The sequence below is a fragment of the Cyclopterus lumpus genome, chromosome 20 (genome assembly GCF_009769545.1).
Source record: "Cyclopterus lumpus isolate fCycLum1 chromosome 20, fCycLum1.pri, whole genome shotgun sequence".
Classification (NCBI taxonomy): domain Eukaryota; kingdom Metazoa; phylum Chordata; class Actinopteri; order Perciformes; family Cyclopteridae; genus Cyclopterus; species Cyclopterus lumpus.
Window position 1 is genome coordinate 17465578 of NC_046985.1, and position 15112 is coordinate 17480689.

The 15112-nt window shown below is 44.2% G+C and overlaps 2 protein-coding genes across 2 annotated transcripts in view; both read right to left on the reverse strand.

Annotated features, from left to right (window-relative positions):
• The window catches only part of kcnh2b (potassium voltage-gated channel, subfamily H (eag-related), member 2b), a 206031-nt gene extending 202052 nt beyond the window's left edge, over positions 1–3979 (reverse strand). Inside the window, exon 1 of the mRNA XM_034559980.1 lies at positions 3878–3979. Coding sequence (XP_034415871.1) covers positions 3878–3953 — 76 coding nt within the window. The 5' untranslated portion in view covers positions 3954–3979. The remainder of the gene's footprint in view (positions 1–3877) is intronic.
• Positions 3980–7181: 3202 nt separating this feature from the next.
• Positions 7182–15112, reverse strand: part of scospondin (subcommissural organ spondin) — a 74716-nt gene continuing 66785 nt past the window's right edge. Inside the window, exons 113-116 of the mRNA XM_034560613.1 lie at positions 13215–13275; positions 12537–12667; positions 10796–10946; positions 7182–7530 (exon numbers count right to left, since the gene is read on the reverse strand). Coding sequence (XP_034416504.1) covers positions 7508–7530; positions 10796–10946; positions 12537–12667; positions 13215–13275 — 366 coding nt within the window. The 3' untranslated portion in view covers positions 7182–7507. The remainder of the gene's footprint in view (positions 7531–10795; positions 10947–12536; positions 12668–13214; positions 13276–15112) is intronic.

The window sequence follows — 15112 nt, forward strand, 5'->3', positions numbered from 1 at the left end:
ATTCATAAGGACTTTGGTAAGACACCAACAGGGCTCAGAGAGTCTGCCTGCACTTTAAGCGAGGCTACATAAGTATGTGACAGCGGATGTTTATTGATTTGGGCCTGCCTTGGTGCCGCCTCAAGGAACTGTGGGACAGCATAACCTCCTTTCCTTTCTTAAAGGATGGTCAAGTGGCCAAGGCCCTGGAGCCAATCACCCCCCGCTTTGAAGAGACATGACAAAGATGAGAGCAGATGAGAGATTATAAATGTATCAATGTCATCTGATTATGGATATTCTTTGCTAATAATCACTCATGATGTGTGCTGCCTCAATCTGTAATGGATTTCTTAAGGCCTAGTCATCTATATAGGCAAGATTGTGCTCCCCATTGATTTCCCTCCAGTCGACACATCAATAATCTCTATGCAAAACCACTTTGACCTCCTGTCCAATAATCATATGCACATTTTGAACAGCTACTGTACACGACAGACTGTCCAGGCTGCTCTACCTGATAGATGTGTATGCATTCCTTGTTTGGATCAGTACACTTTATAGTTGGTGTTAGTGTGGCAGCAAAGGTCTCTATATGCCTGATGGAGATCATATCCCACAAGATGCATTATGTGTAAGGAAAATATATGGCTTATGAGTTTAAAGGATAAAAGGAAATGTTTGTCATCTAACCGGAGATTTGAGCTCCTCTGCACACAGGTCATAGTAGATTTCCCTTTGTTTTGACAAATAGTATTTTTAAGGATTCAACATAAATGCACCCCCTTAAAAAGGAGCAGGCGATAGGATTTAGCGGCATCTAGAGATGAGGTTGCAGATTACACCCAACTGAATACCCCTCCGCTCACTCCTCACCTTGACCAAAGAACTACGGTGGCCTTGAGGTAACAAGGTAACAAAAGGCTCTCTCTAGAGCCAGTGTTTTTGTTGGTCTGTTCTGGGGTACTGTAGAAACATGGCGATGCAAAATGGCGGACTTGTGAGGAGGAACCACTCCTTATATCCCCCTAAATTCTACACATTGGACCATGTGACTTTAACTCACACTTTATTCTAATGACAATTATCCAAAGGGAACACACAGCAGGAACAGTTTAAGTTGAACCTAATGTCTAAAAAAGCTGTGTCGCAAGCAAGCAGCGGGTTAGCAAGCAGCGGGTTAGCAAGCAGCGGGTTAGCAAGCAGCGGGTTAGCAAGCAGCGGGTTAGCAAGCAGCGGGTTAGCAAGCAGCGCGTTAGCAAGCAGCGGGTTAGCAAGCAGCGGGTTAGCAAGCAGCGCATTAGCAAGCACTTTGTGGTACCTTTTTTTAAAGGCAGAGAACCCAACTGAAATTAGGTGCAGGAGAAGTACACCTTTCCCTATTATGATACTGACTGTTAGAGCATTTCATAAACGACGTCCCAGAGCTGGTTCATCAAATAGCCACATCTCTTATTCACAGTACATGTACAACAGGATTTCTCACACAAAATGTCAAGGGGAAAAGGTCTGGGTGTAACGTGTAGTGACGACCGATTGTCTCCATTGTTTGCTCCTTAATCATCTCCGACCGAAGGCTGATCATCAAGTATCCCTTGTACATTATCTTAAAAGCAGTCCCATCCTGGGATAAGAGCTGGCTTCGAATGTGGCTTTTCATCCCCACGCCACGATCACACACTCTATAGCTCAACAAACAGGATAGCAGCCCACACCAGGGGGGTACACTACAGTTTACTCAGCTTGTCGGGAGTAGTGGTTTTCAGGTTTCATTGATCAGTAGTCGAGTGGTTAACGCAACTGCCGTAAAACCGCAAAGTCTGTGGTTGGATTCCAACCTTTATTGCATGTCAAGCCCCTCTCTGTCTCTCTCCCATTCGACTGTCCCACGACAGTCAATTGGGACACCTAACGAAGGTGAACAATTTCCCAAAGAATGATGTAACACTTTTGGTGATGTGGGGGGGGGGTTAAAGAAATGGAGCCTTTGAGTTATTCTGAAGGCCCTATTGTTGGCAGATCACTTTAAGAATTTGCTGCTACAAAAAGCCAGATTTTCTCAGTTAAAATGTCTAAAGAGCTGCTAGTGACCGTTTGCTTTCCTCTTCCATGTTCACTATAGTTCATTACCCACAAGCCATTAGACACATGTCATCCCCATCTGCAAGCATGCCTGGTTAGCCTGACCAAAACCCCCCCCCGCAACTGCTGATTATTCACTGAGGAAACATTTGGAAAAGCCTCTCAGCTGCAGGTTATGTTTCCCTGTAACGCTGAACAAATGGACATTGCATAGATGAACAGCCAGCGCTTCCCGCCGCACGCCGAGGCCCATGCAAATCTGCTGTAAGGAAATATTTAAGATATGACCATGGCGGAGCGAGCCGGTGGCGTACCTTTTGCAGGGTGACCAAAGCTCGTCGGCATGGAAAATAAGCAGTTCAGGATTAATGTCGGCCCAACTCCAACATCCATTATTTAACTTGACTGCACTTGTGTGGCGTTGCTTCTCTTTTAGCACTTCTTTGTCACAGGGTTGGGGGGGGGGGGGGGGGTAGCTATTTTTTTGCACAAAAATCTCTACCCAAGCACCTTGTTCCGCTCCGCCACTCTCCTGGAAGAGACTTCTCTGGCTGTGCCAACGCATGTGGTTTAAGTGTGGAAGGCAGAGAGCCATTCAGAAACGGGCACCTTGAAAGATTAGTCCGTCCCCCCAAGTTGACGTTTAGGTTCCTTAAACGCTACATTTAGATCTAGAATAAATGTCTTTCGAAACCCAAATTGGCAAAAACGTCAACGACACACACACACACCATTTTTTCTCACACCACCCACAACCCTATCCCCATCCCATCCTCTTCATCAGCCCCGAGGTGAATTTCCTGAGGGAAACGCGTCGCTGTGGCTGCTGAGGCGCGTTTGATGTCTGGTTACACGTTCAGAGATTGGAAAGAAAAAAACACCCAAAAAACATGAATGATTTGCATCAAAGATAACACTGCCGCTGGGGAAGTGAGGACGAATGAGGCTTGTGTATATCCAATATATCCAATATATAGGCAGCTTCAAAATTGCGTGCCCCTGACCTCTATGAAACATTTAGTAGCTTGGATATAGTGTTTGTTTCTGCAGCTTAATTGAGAGGATATTGGTTTTAAGTTTTTTTCCTTTCAAGGCAGGTGTCCAACAGTTTCCATATAAATACTAATTCACATCCAAAAATTAGATCCCAGCCCCCTAAAGCACCAGAGTGTCATTTTTTTTGCTGATTGCTTTTTCCGTACAAGATCAGTCAGGACGGCATGTAGCCATGAGACACCTCACATGAAAGCATGAGGGGATGGCAAAAAAAAAAAAAAAGTAATCAGAATCTTTTTTGGTTTTTAGTGTTTGTGTGTGGAAGTTGTGTACTGGATTGCTGTGCACATGACCCACTTCTGACCCACTGTGAGAATCACCCCTGAATGACAGATGCCTGTCGCAACAAATAACAGACTCACAGCGGTTCAGATCTACACAAGCTGTTCATGTTTTGATCAGAACATTAATGTGGTGGGAACGGAACCCCTCTAAAGTCTAATCACGCTGATACTATAAACACCATTGTCACATTATGTTTGATGTTATTTAAAAAGGAAAAGGAAAGTATGTGATTGTACCTGATTTGTGTTGCACATTGTCTAACCTGCTGCTTTAACACAATTGCACCGTGACTATTCGCATCCGCAGACATCATTATTGAGGAGAATTATGGAAAACAAAATGTTATGAGAGTGCTTTTTACAAACAGCTTTTGTGTCAAAAATGTAATACATAAAAGTGGGCCTTAATAAAAGGTAATAAGCTGCGTGGTTGTATCTACAAATGATCTCAGAAGGGAAGAAAACAATGATCTTACTCTGACTGTCGAATTTCCTGATGATGGTGTCCAGGAAGGTGTTCTGCGGAGCCACGTGGCCCCTCCGGACCGGCATCTTCGCTGCGGCTGCCCCCGAGACTTTGAGAGACTTCGGAGGACTTTTAATGGTCTTCGCACTGACGCGGTGTTATCCACAGCCCGATGCTCACTGCGCTCCCTGCATCGAGACCCGACGTGGACGGGCTCGGTGGCGGTAATCCAAAGGGGGCAAAAGTTTGCCCAAGTTGCTCAGGGAGAAACGCCGCTTTCTCTCTCTCCCTCTCTCTCTCCCTCTCTCTCTCTCTCTGTCTCTCTGTCTCTCTGTCTCTCTCTCTTTCACTGAGAGTGATTAGAGGACAGGTCTGGAAACCAGGCGCGCTGTCTACGCACGGCGGATCTGGCCCGTTTCCAGCCTCCACTTTCCAGGGTTGAGGAGAGGAGCGAGGGTGTCTGTCGGTTCCTGTCCCCCGCCCCCGCCCTCCCGAGGGGTAGGGCCGCCTGTCAGGTGACGTTTCCTCCCGCGGTCTCACACTCCGCGGAGCACAGCGGACCTCTCATCCTGCACTCCAGCCCGCTCCTGTGAAGCGGACCGGGCGAGCTTCCCGAACAGCGGCGTTGGAACCATTTGTGTGTGTGTGGGGGGCAGTTGCGCGTTTTTTTGGAGTGGGGTTTTAGGGGGGATTTATTTCTCCCACCTCTTCTGTTTCTCAACCTCTAAGTATCTGTGCTTAACTAGAGACGGAACGCGGTGCTGGTCAGAGAACAGCGGAGCGCAGATCTTCCTAGATCAGTGTTTTTTGGGGAGGTGTTCTCTGTATCTCTCCTCCTCATCCTCCTCCTTGCGGTGCGCTCTGCCGGATGATTTCAGCTCCACCGGCGTCTAGCTGCGCCTCTTTTAACCCTTTGTTCATCACTTCTTGTGAAGGGTGATGAAGAAGTAGATGCGCCCTCAGCTCAGCTCCCTGAATTCTCCTCACACCCGGAAACAATATAGAATTACGCCTGAGGCCATGGGGACTCTTGGATGCTACACAACTGGCCCCAAAGTTAATAATGAACGTGAATATAAATGATCAGTTTGATTAAAAAAATGCATGGTTTATCTCACACTCTCTCACACACACACACACACACACACACACACACACCTGCTTTGAGCAGCTGCTGTTTAGAACAGGTGTTCGGCTTTAGGGCGATCGTCTTCTTGTGTGGGAGAGACTCATTTGCTTATTTGAGAGTGACACACACACAAACAGCTTAAAAACAAATACAACTTCAGTGAGGTAACCTGAAACTTATTAAACTTAAAGTTTGACGTCACATACACAGTTCATTTTCGTTTCTGTGGCTGGAAACAAACGCGGACCCTCCCATATTTCAAACCGGACAGAAATGCGCTCCACTGGTGTAACAAATAACTATTTTACTCTGTAATTCTTGGCGGAAGAGTCAGTGAACATTTTCCCGACAACGTGCGGGTGACGTGCGGCGGTTGTGATGCCGCTTCGTCGGTGTTTCAGAGGGTTGAGATGGGGGATTCACCGCTCGGTGCTGCCCCTACGTCACGCCGCCGGGGTTCCCCACTTCCGTCAAACTGAAGGATGATGCCTTCGCGCCCCCTCGGATGTTGTGCTTTTAGCTGAAGCCCACACAGACTGTCTATTCAGACTGCGTTTTACACGCTGTCTTTACGCATACATGGTCTCCAAAGAACTGTAATGGTGTATTTAAATAACTAAAATCATTGTCATAAAGGTCTGTATGATTTAATGATCAAAACGATGCGCCGCATAGGGTTCTCTACTGTTACTACTACTACTACTACTACTACACTAACTTGTACCTACGTATATATCATATTTATTTTAACATGTAATCAATCAAACAAACACACTGGCAGAAGTAAGTAAAGCATTGTTGTTTTTATGTTTTATATTTTATTTTGTATTCATTAAATCATCATCTTCTAATCTAGATTATAAATGAATCAAATAGTGTCTATGATGTATGAAAATATATGTGCTGGAGGCAGTAGTGTTCTTTGTCCGACCGCAGATGAACGCAGCAGAGAGTTCCCTTTTAAATCCATAAGAACTTGGGAGTTTTTTGCAGATGTGTATATCCATGTGAGGGCTGTAATAAGCCTCGACTGATTACAGGCGAGGCTTGAGGCCTGATAGATGTGATGGATTGCAGCCTTGCAGCGGGACAAGGCCGGAGGGGCCATCTATCAAAAAGTGACAGTTTGGTATAAATGAACAAAAACAATGCATTAGCTCCAGCTCTTGTTAGATCCAGCAATATTTACCACAGCAGCTGAGAGGGAGGAGCCGTGCTGGTCAGGCTTCCTCTCTCAACTCCCTTATTTAGTCAGGAACAGAGGGGAGGATGGAGGAGACGAGGAGACGAAGGAGGAGAAGAAAGAGGCAGACGCTTCCTCGTCATAGATGAGGCAGATTTCAGCCTGGTAAACTCCTTTTGTATTTACACACACACACACACACACACAAAGCTCCAAGCGTCACTCTGACACATTCAATAAAAGCTACATTTTCTCATAATGAATAAACAGCCAAACAGCAGCAACTTGAACTTAGAGATATCAATTTCTATAAGAAGCATAGTGTTTCCAGTGAAACACTACTGTAGTATAAATATTCGTAACTGTGTTGTTATATGACAAAAATATTGCACGATTCACTTAAATCTGGTTTGCATTTGTTTCTGCACAGAGCTTAACGTGTACGTTTGGACGTCGGCTCCAAAGGTTCAGACACAAACAATGAAAATTTGAGTTGTAGCTTCTTCCCTTCAACCGGATGATGGAGCTGTATGAAGCCCACTCAACCAAACGAATAGTATTATTCCTGATATTTGTCTTTTGGAAGGTTATTATGCCATAACATTCCCTTCGTAGACCAGGTGTTTTTGTTTCACTTCAACTGTACAGATGTTACCACAAGATAAAGTGTATGTTTATATTTATTAAAAACAAAGCTATTTATGGTAATAACTGTGATGAACAAACACAGTTGGTGCATTGTATGAGATTAAAATATCATACACATTGTTTGACAAACTGAGTGTTTATTATTAAATCTGTAACCATTTATTGTTATGGTTATAAGGCCTTTCCGCCCCCCCAAAAAAAAAAAATTAGTGTAATAGGAGAAAGAGTGAGCGAAGTAAGGGGAATGGGAGGCAATGCTGCCACACTCTGCTGCTTACTGTACATGCTATTCAAATTATTCATGCCGACAATGTTCTCCAAGTGTAGAAAAATGTTTATTGACCAGTTGGAACTGCGACATGTTAAAATATCTAACAGTTTTATGTAGACTCACACTTAGAGAAGACTGCTATCACATATACATTCTCTTTAAACATATACATATGAAACATATTTGAATACATAATATGTCTGAATCATAGGTCCTTTAATATTACTTTAAATATACAGTAGAAAAAAAGGCTGTACAGGCAGAAGAATAGACGATCAATCAGAATAGGAACCCAAAGAACAACCAGGACTTCATCTGTCCTCTCACCCATCCATCGTCTGCCTTTCAGTGGGGCTGGCGTACACTCACTCACTCTCTCACTCTCTCTCTCTCACACACACACACTTGCTCAGCGTCTGGACAGGTCACCTCCTGTGAAGAAGAGAAACAGTTGACAAATGTAATCCATGTCATCTCGCGGCTGTAATGAGTCAGTCAGAGAGAATCAGATATCAGATGAGTAGCCCTGTAGTGGGAGTTAATGTGTGTGTGTGTGTGTGTGTGTGTGTGTGTGTGTGTGTGTGACACAGAGAGAGAGAGAGAGAGAGAGAGAGAGAGAGAGAGAGATGCGCGCTATCAAAGATTGATCGGCGGAACGACCAAATCTGTCAGACGTGATGTCCGTGGGAGTGTGGTGCTGGGAGGGGGAAAGAGAGCAGGGTGGGGGGGATGTTCTGAGTCGTATGTGGCCACATCCAATTAACTAACGCAATCAGCCAGGTTGATGAATGGATTAGCACATAATTGCTTCAGAGGTGGGATCCTTGATTGAATTATTCATGGTGGGTGAAGGCGAACGTATGTTTTGCCCAGATTAGCCAAGTGTGTGTGTGTGTGTGTTTGTGTGGTGGTCAGCCATGGCGTTAATGGAAAGTGACTGAGAACTTGTGCCGAGAGAGGAGGAGACACACATGACGGTTGAGCGTTACAGCCGCTCACTGGGCTGCCTTCCATGGGGTCAGACTTTTAAACACAGGCTGCACTCGATCAGTGATGTCACTGCAGGTGTTTTTCACCTTTTTCTCATGGGTGTGTACCCAGAGCCTGGTGAACAGTAGACATCATCGCTGGATCCAAGCAAAGAAAGATGAAGAAAGTAAATATCCATCCATCCATTCATCCATTTTCAATACCGCTTATCCTCATTAGGGTCGCGGGGGCGCTGGAGCCTATCCCAGCTGACATAGGGCGAAGGCAGGGGACACCCTGGACAGGCCGCCAGTCCATCGAGGGCACATGTAGGGACATACAACCATTCACTCTCACATTCACACCTATGGGCAATTTAGAGATCAATTAACCTGCAGCATGTCTTTGGACTGTGGGAGGAAGCCGGAGAGCCCGGAGAGAACCCACGCTGCCACGGGGAGAACATGCAAACTCCACACAGAAGGACTGCTCCGACCGGGAATTGAACCCGCGGCCCTCTTGCTGTGAGGCGACAGTGCTAGCCACTACACCACCGTGCAGCCCGAAAAGTAAATATGTCAAAATTAAATGAAAAATAAAAAAAGTTTCATAGGTTGCATACAACCTCACAGACGGTGGATTATATAACAGCACAACTTGACCAGAACAAGTGTTGCTACTGCAACAGCGGTTTCATTTTCTGCTGATCCGTTTTATTTTCGACATGGCACGTGTACCCATAGGGGTACAGTTGCAAGGGGATATTTGGTAAGACTGAATCACACTAACCAAAGACCAAAAGGACTGCAGACACTTTTGAACACCCGTCACTGATTGGGGTTGTGGCCCAGGCGGCCACCTTCGGTTCTGCCGAGTAAAACCAATGCGGAAGTGTCTTAAAAGCTGCATTCTCTCTTCTGACCATGAGGGGGCAACTCCTCTGGTTGTATAAAAATAACTCTACTTCTCTCTTGATTTATTCCCTCAGTAAACATTGTAAACATGAGTTTATGGTCTCAATCTCTAGTTTCAAGTCTTCTTCAATACAGCATGATATTCATTTAATAAATGATGGTCCATTTAGAGTCAAACAGACCATAAAGCAGGGTATGCTTTTGGGCGGGGCTACAAGGTGATTGACAGGTTGCTGCCGCTACCAGAGACGTATATGGCACCTCTACATCATCACTCCTCCACATTCCAAATATGGTCACTTCCGTTAATTGGTTGCATCGTCCATAATCAAAGATGGCGACGGCGAGATCGACAAACTTGAGGCTTCATAACATCAGTGGACAAACCAACGGGTGACGTTACAATGACTACGTCCACTTCTTATATACAGTCTGATGCAACGGCATAGGTTTGAATATGGTCCATAGGGACTAGTCACGACCAAAGTTTTGGGAAAGACACAATTGTCCTCACCAATATTTTGTTAATTTGAATTGCCTGTTTGAAAAAGTTATTGTGCACAATATATTTGCAAACTCATTTGTATTATTATCTATACTATGTTTGTAGAGTGAAAGAGTGAAGAGTGAAAAATAAATGTTCGCGTTTTCCAATGAGACAAGATGCTGTCATTTAATTGGCTGAAGTGTCAGAAACACTCTGTGAATCGTAACAGATAGAGAGCTGGCAGTAGTCACGGTAAGCTACTAAATACGCCAGGAAATAATAAAGCCTCATATTAGTATTTCGTTTGGTCTCAGCATTGATATGTTGACCCAGTTGTGCTTTGTAGATAGGAAAATGCCAACAAAAAAGAAAAAAGATATCAGATTTTTGTTCACCACCCAGAGGGTAAGTAGCTATCAAGAAGCCCGGGTCGTTGTTAGTTAACGTTAGCTAGTAACGTTAGTAGGCTAACTACCCACACAGTGTAAACCTGCATGCTTTTGAAATGCATCCAGGAAACTCAGAAATCCAGTGCAGATGCAGGTTAAGGAAGCAGCAGCTGGACCACCAGGGCTCCAGGTGAGATCTTACTCCTGGCATTTTGTTAAGAATACCATTTGACCATGTATTAGCAATGGAACTGAAGGACATTTGGGGAATCTGACCTCATGTCGGCACTTTTGGAACAAAAGAGTGTCCCAGCCTTCTGATTAAATGGTTTTAGTAATTGAAAAATGCCATTGAAAGCTTTAATCCACATTAAGCGAGTGAAGCACCATCATGCTGTAACAACAAATGCATTGGAGAAAACGCCACTTCACACCCAACTACTAAGTGCAATGGCTAAAACACAGCAGGAGGCAAGGCACTGTGGAATAAAAAGTATGATAGATTTATTTAAAATGTTCTAATTTCTTTTGTATTTTTTCACTACACAACTGGTAAAAGTTGTTTATATATATTTTGGATATATAATATACTGTTACTGTATATTGGCATTATTGGTGATATATATATATATATATATATATATATATATATATATATATATATATACACACACACACACATGTTTTTTCTTTTCTGTGTTTGAGCCCTTTGCATGTTATCAGTAGAATGCAATGATCATGTGAGTAAAGTTATAGAACACATTCTGCAATAGGTTTCCACATATGTGTATGTTTCAAATCAGATCCTCTGCTGGGAGCGTGTAAACAAGTGTCACTGCATTTTTTTTTTTTACATGTATTCAAACTGTGGGTTCTCACTCTGATGTGAGAGATGAACATGCAAATCCATTCGGTCACATTCATTGCGCTCCCCTCACCGTGGCAGCTGGTGCACTCGCAGCTATGGATGACGGGCAGGACGACTGGCTCGCTCTCCCCGCTCTCACACTGCAGGCTGAGGAAACGCACCGGGTTGTCGGGGTCCAAGCGGTAACTGCAGCATTCACACACTGACTGCAGGTAGGGCTCCTGTGGAGGAGGAGGAGGAGGAGGAGGAGGAGGAGGAGGAGGAGGAGGAGGGGTGAGAGGAGAGCCGGATGGTTAAGGTTGAAGGAGTCAATTAGGAGATCAGAAAATTATGAGGGGAAGGTGGAATAAGAGAAGGCAGTTATGAGAGATATTAAACAGAAAATAATATTAGAGGGTGGGAAGTCGAGGAGAGAGGTGAGTTAAAAGGAGATGAAATAGTGTTGTCAGAACTGATACAGGAGGAGAGAAATATATTTTCTATACTGGTGAATCAAATCAAGATGACTGGGGCCGCTCACACAGATGAAGCCACGGAAACTTCTAATCAAACTATGCAGCTCAAGAGAGCTTTTTTTAGCCTCTTTTAGCTAATTGGTTTGATAAACTGGGCTCTCATAAATCCCTTTACTGTGTCAATGAGCATCCGATGAGCCCACCGTACACCGCCCACCAAACGGCAGACAGACCTCGTGAGGGATCGGCTGCTCATCGTAGTCGAACCATTAGAGCAGCTAAAGTTCCAGATGTTTGTTGAGAGGAGAGTGAATGTGATGCTGTTTTTCGGTTCATGAAAACGCGTTCTTCAGGTTGTTGTGTCATTCTTTTTTTTTCTGGATTAGTTTTTGGCCACTTTTTGCAGCATTCTCAGTAAAAACAGCTGCTGGGAGCAGTGGGAGTGAACCAGACCATCAACGCTGCAGGTTGTGAGATTCGAACAGTGAGCTCAAAGATGCTTCGAACGAACTAAGTTCTTTTGGTGAATTTGATAAAACATGTTTACTAATTAGACACACACACACACACACACACACACGCACAATACAAGCACAACATTTAGGAACTAAGTGATACTTGGGATCTCTTGAAATGTATTGCATAACAAAAGGTAGCTTCTTGGAAGTGGTTCTCAAGTGTCCAATTAGTGGAGGCGAAGACCCAAAGAGCAGAGAGATTGGTGGAAAGTACAATGAGTGGTGATGGTGGTGGAGAGTGATGGATGATAAATAGGAGGAGAAGGAGGTGAGCGAGCAGAGGATCAAAAAACCCTCCGACCTCTGTAAGGTAGTTATTAGTGCCTCACACAAGTCCGCAGCGTGTGTGTGAATCTTGTGAATGCGAAAGGGGAAAAGTCTCTGTGCCCTGGTTGCCACAGTAACAGGAGGTAATGACACATTTGGCTGAGCCGATGTTTATTTTTGCTAATCTGAAGAACAAAGTCACCATGGCGATGGGGTGATCAACGAAGTACTAAAAAAAAAAGGCCACAAGAAAAAAAGGGAGAAACGGATAGAACCGCGAGCTGCTGTTGAAAACATCTGTATTTTGTATTTCGATCACTTGGGACACCTTCTGGTGTGATACTCACTGGAGCTGCTAGCTGTGCACTGCTCGAGTCTTGATGTTAATTTATGAAGAAGTGGGATTATAGCTGCGTGAGGCACACATCGGAAAACAGATGGACAATTTGGCTGCCCAGTGACGGCATATTGTGGAAAATGTTTTCCCAGTTAGTGACTTTGTTCAGATTTTGGAGAGAGAAAATTACATTTTATTTATTTACTGTGTGTGTGTGAGTGTGTGAGTGTGTACCTCCAGGATGACATCGGTCCTGGACAGACAGCGTCCTCTGCAGGAGCTGACTTCCACGTTGTCAAGCCGACAGTCTCCCTTGGTGATGTTCCTGACCTGAACGTAGCGGCGACACTCTGGCACAGGCTCGCCTGACCGAGGGAGGAAAAGGGTCAGAAGGAGATTGGACAGAGCAAGGGAGGGGTGGGGGGGAGGGGTTACCAAAGGACAAGTAAAAACAGAGAAAAACTAAAGGAGTAAAATGACGACAGACCGAGCAAGAGAGCTCCTTCCAGAGAGCACAGTGACATTGCCATGCTCCCTCGCAGCATGTGACGTTTCCCCCACTGGGAGAAAGACTAAAGCCCCAGTGTAGGTTAAGTAATGTAATCTCTCACTAATTGGGCACTGCCACACTTGGTTGTTAGCCTCCTATATAATTAACTATAGGACATTGGAATCAAATGAAGTGGTTTAAAGGTCACAACGCGGGATTAAATCCACGTGACTTTGTTCTAGATTTGAATTTTTTACAACAAGTACTGTTTCAATTGGTTCCATTTGTTCATTCATTCACTCATCGTTCATTACTCATTACGGTAATGAGCCTGGGTTTATGATGGCAATTCAAACAGCAATGTTGAAGTTTTCTTGTGGACTTTGGGATGTGTTTTCCTGCACACTGTATGTTGCACCAACCTGGAAACTGCTTTCTACAGACTGGACAGCAGCTGCCTGGCTCCTCCACCTTGACCTCCCCCTGTGAGAGAGGGATGATGTAACATTATCATTCTTTTGTCATAATACAGAGAGCAGGCGGCAACCTCCCGTTCTGCAAAGTGAAGCCGATGCAGAAGTGTCTGAAAACCTGCATTCTCTCTCATGGCGACTCCTCTGGTTGTATAGAAGTCTATATAAATGACTCTACTTCTCTCTTGATTTATTCCCTCAGTAAACATTGTAAACATGAGTTTATGGTCTCAATCTCTAGTTTCAAGTCTTCGTCAATACAGCATGATGTTCATTTATTAAATTATGGTCCATTTAGAGTCAAACAGACCATAAAGCTAAAATGTCAGCGCAATACTTTTCTTTACCAAATGGGTAAAATGTCACTGGGTCACTACAACAGACCGTAACTTAGGCTATAAGATGTGAAATAATTGTCAGATGACTTAAATGTTACAGACAATATTAACAGCTGTCATTCCCAACATTTTAAGCACATCAAAGCACTGTTATATGCTAAAGCTTATCAACATTAGCTCTAGCAGCAAGTCAGTCATGAAATCTACTAGGAATATAGTAATGCTGCATTCACACCAAAAGTGCTGCGAATATTCGCAACGCTTTACTCGCGTGAGTTTACTTGCCCGACAAGTTGTGGTTTATTTGCGTCATTCGCTTCAATCGCGCCTAAGGGGCTTTACTCGGTGGAAACGGTTATCCATTTCCGCCATCCACCACGAAGAAATAACCACTAGTTCTGCTTTATACTTGTTGTGGACATCCCACAAACGTCATAACATCTAACGCCCTGGTGTTTGGGTTCGTAACATCACCCGTAGGCTCACACAGCTCGGTGACTTTCACCGACTACGTTTCGATAACTTCCAGCACTTCTAGAGTTTCTAGAGTAGCAGCACCCAGGCGGGCAGAGCGTCTCAACGCTGATTGGCTTTCGCAACTCAGCGTTGGGCGAATTGTTGAAGGTGAAGTTGAAATATTTCAACTCTGGCGAAAAATGTGCACCATTCGCGTCTGTGCATTGACTTTGCATGGGATCTACTGGCGCGAAAAATTCCCAACGCTTAGCTTTAGCAGAGAGGTCACATAAAACACAACAGCTTCCTTAATGTCAAGATAGCGACGGAGAAATTGCCAATTATGAGAAAGCAGCAGTCCACAAACCAACGGGTGACGTCATGATGACCACGTCCACTGTATACAGTCTATGACAAAGAGTGATGGACTAAAAAGACGAAAAATAATCTCCCGCATCCTGTCCAGACATTATTGGACAGTTATATAGCGCATGTGACAATGAGCATGCATTGTACATTCTCCAACAACAGCCGACCCTAGAGACAAGCAATGCATTCTCCAAAGGAAGGAAATAGATAACACACCCCTGGAAACTGGGAGGGGAAAGGAAAAAATTAGACTGAAAAAACATTGGTCCTCCCAGGTGAACTTGGACAAGATGCCCTGTATAAGTTTAATAAATATGAGCAGTGTCAGGTAAACAAAGAACACGTTAATGGTGTCGGTAATCTAGCGTTACATTACCAAGACCATGAAAGCAGCATGGTGAGTGGTGCCACGCACCAAATGTTAGCATCGGTATACTAAAGTGCTTCCAATGGAAAAGCTGCTGACTCATTATATAAACGTATAATTTCTGGCATGGTCACTGTCTTAGCTTAGCATAGAGCATGCTATCATTGGCACTTGACAGAAAGTTAACGTTTGTGGGGAATGCCAGTGCAGAACACGTGGAAATTGATCAACATCTTCTTCATGTTGGTAAATGCAATGCTAATCCATACAACGGTTTTAGAGACTCTAATGTAAACCTCATGGTGGTGCTTGAGGAA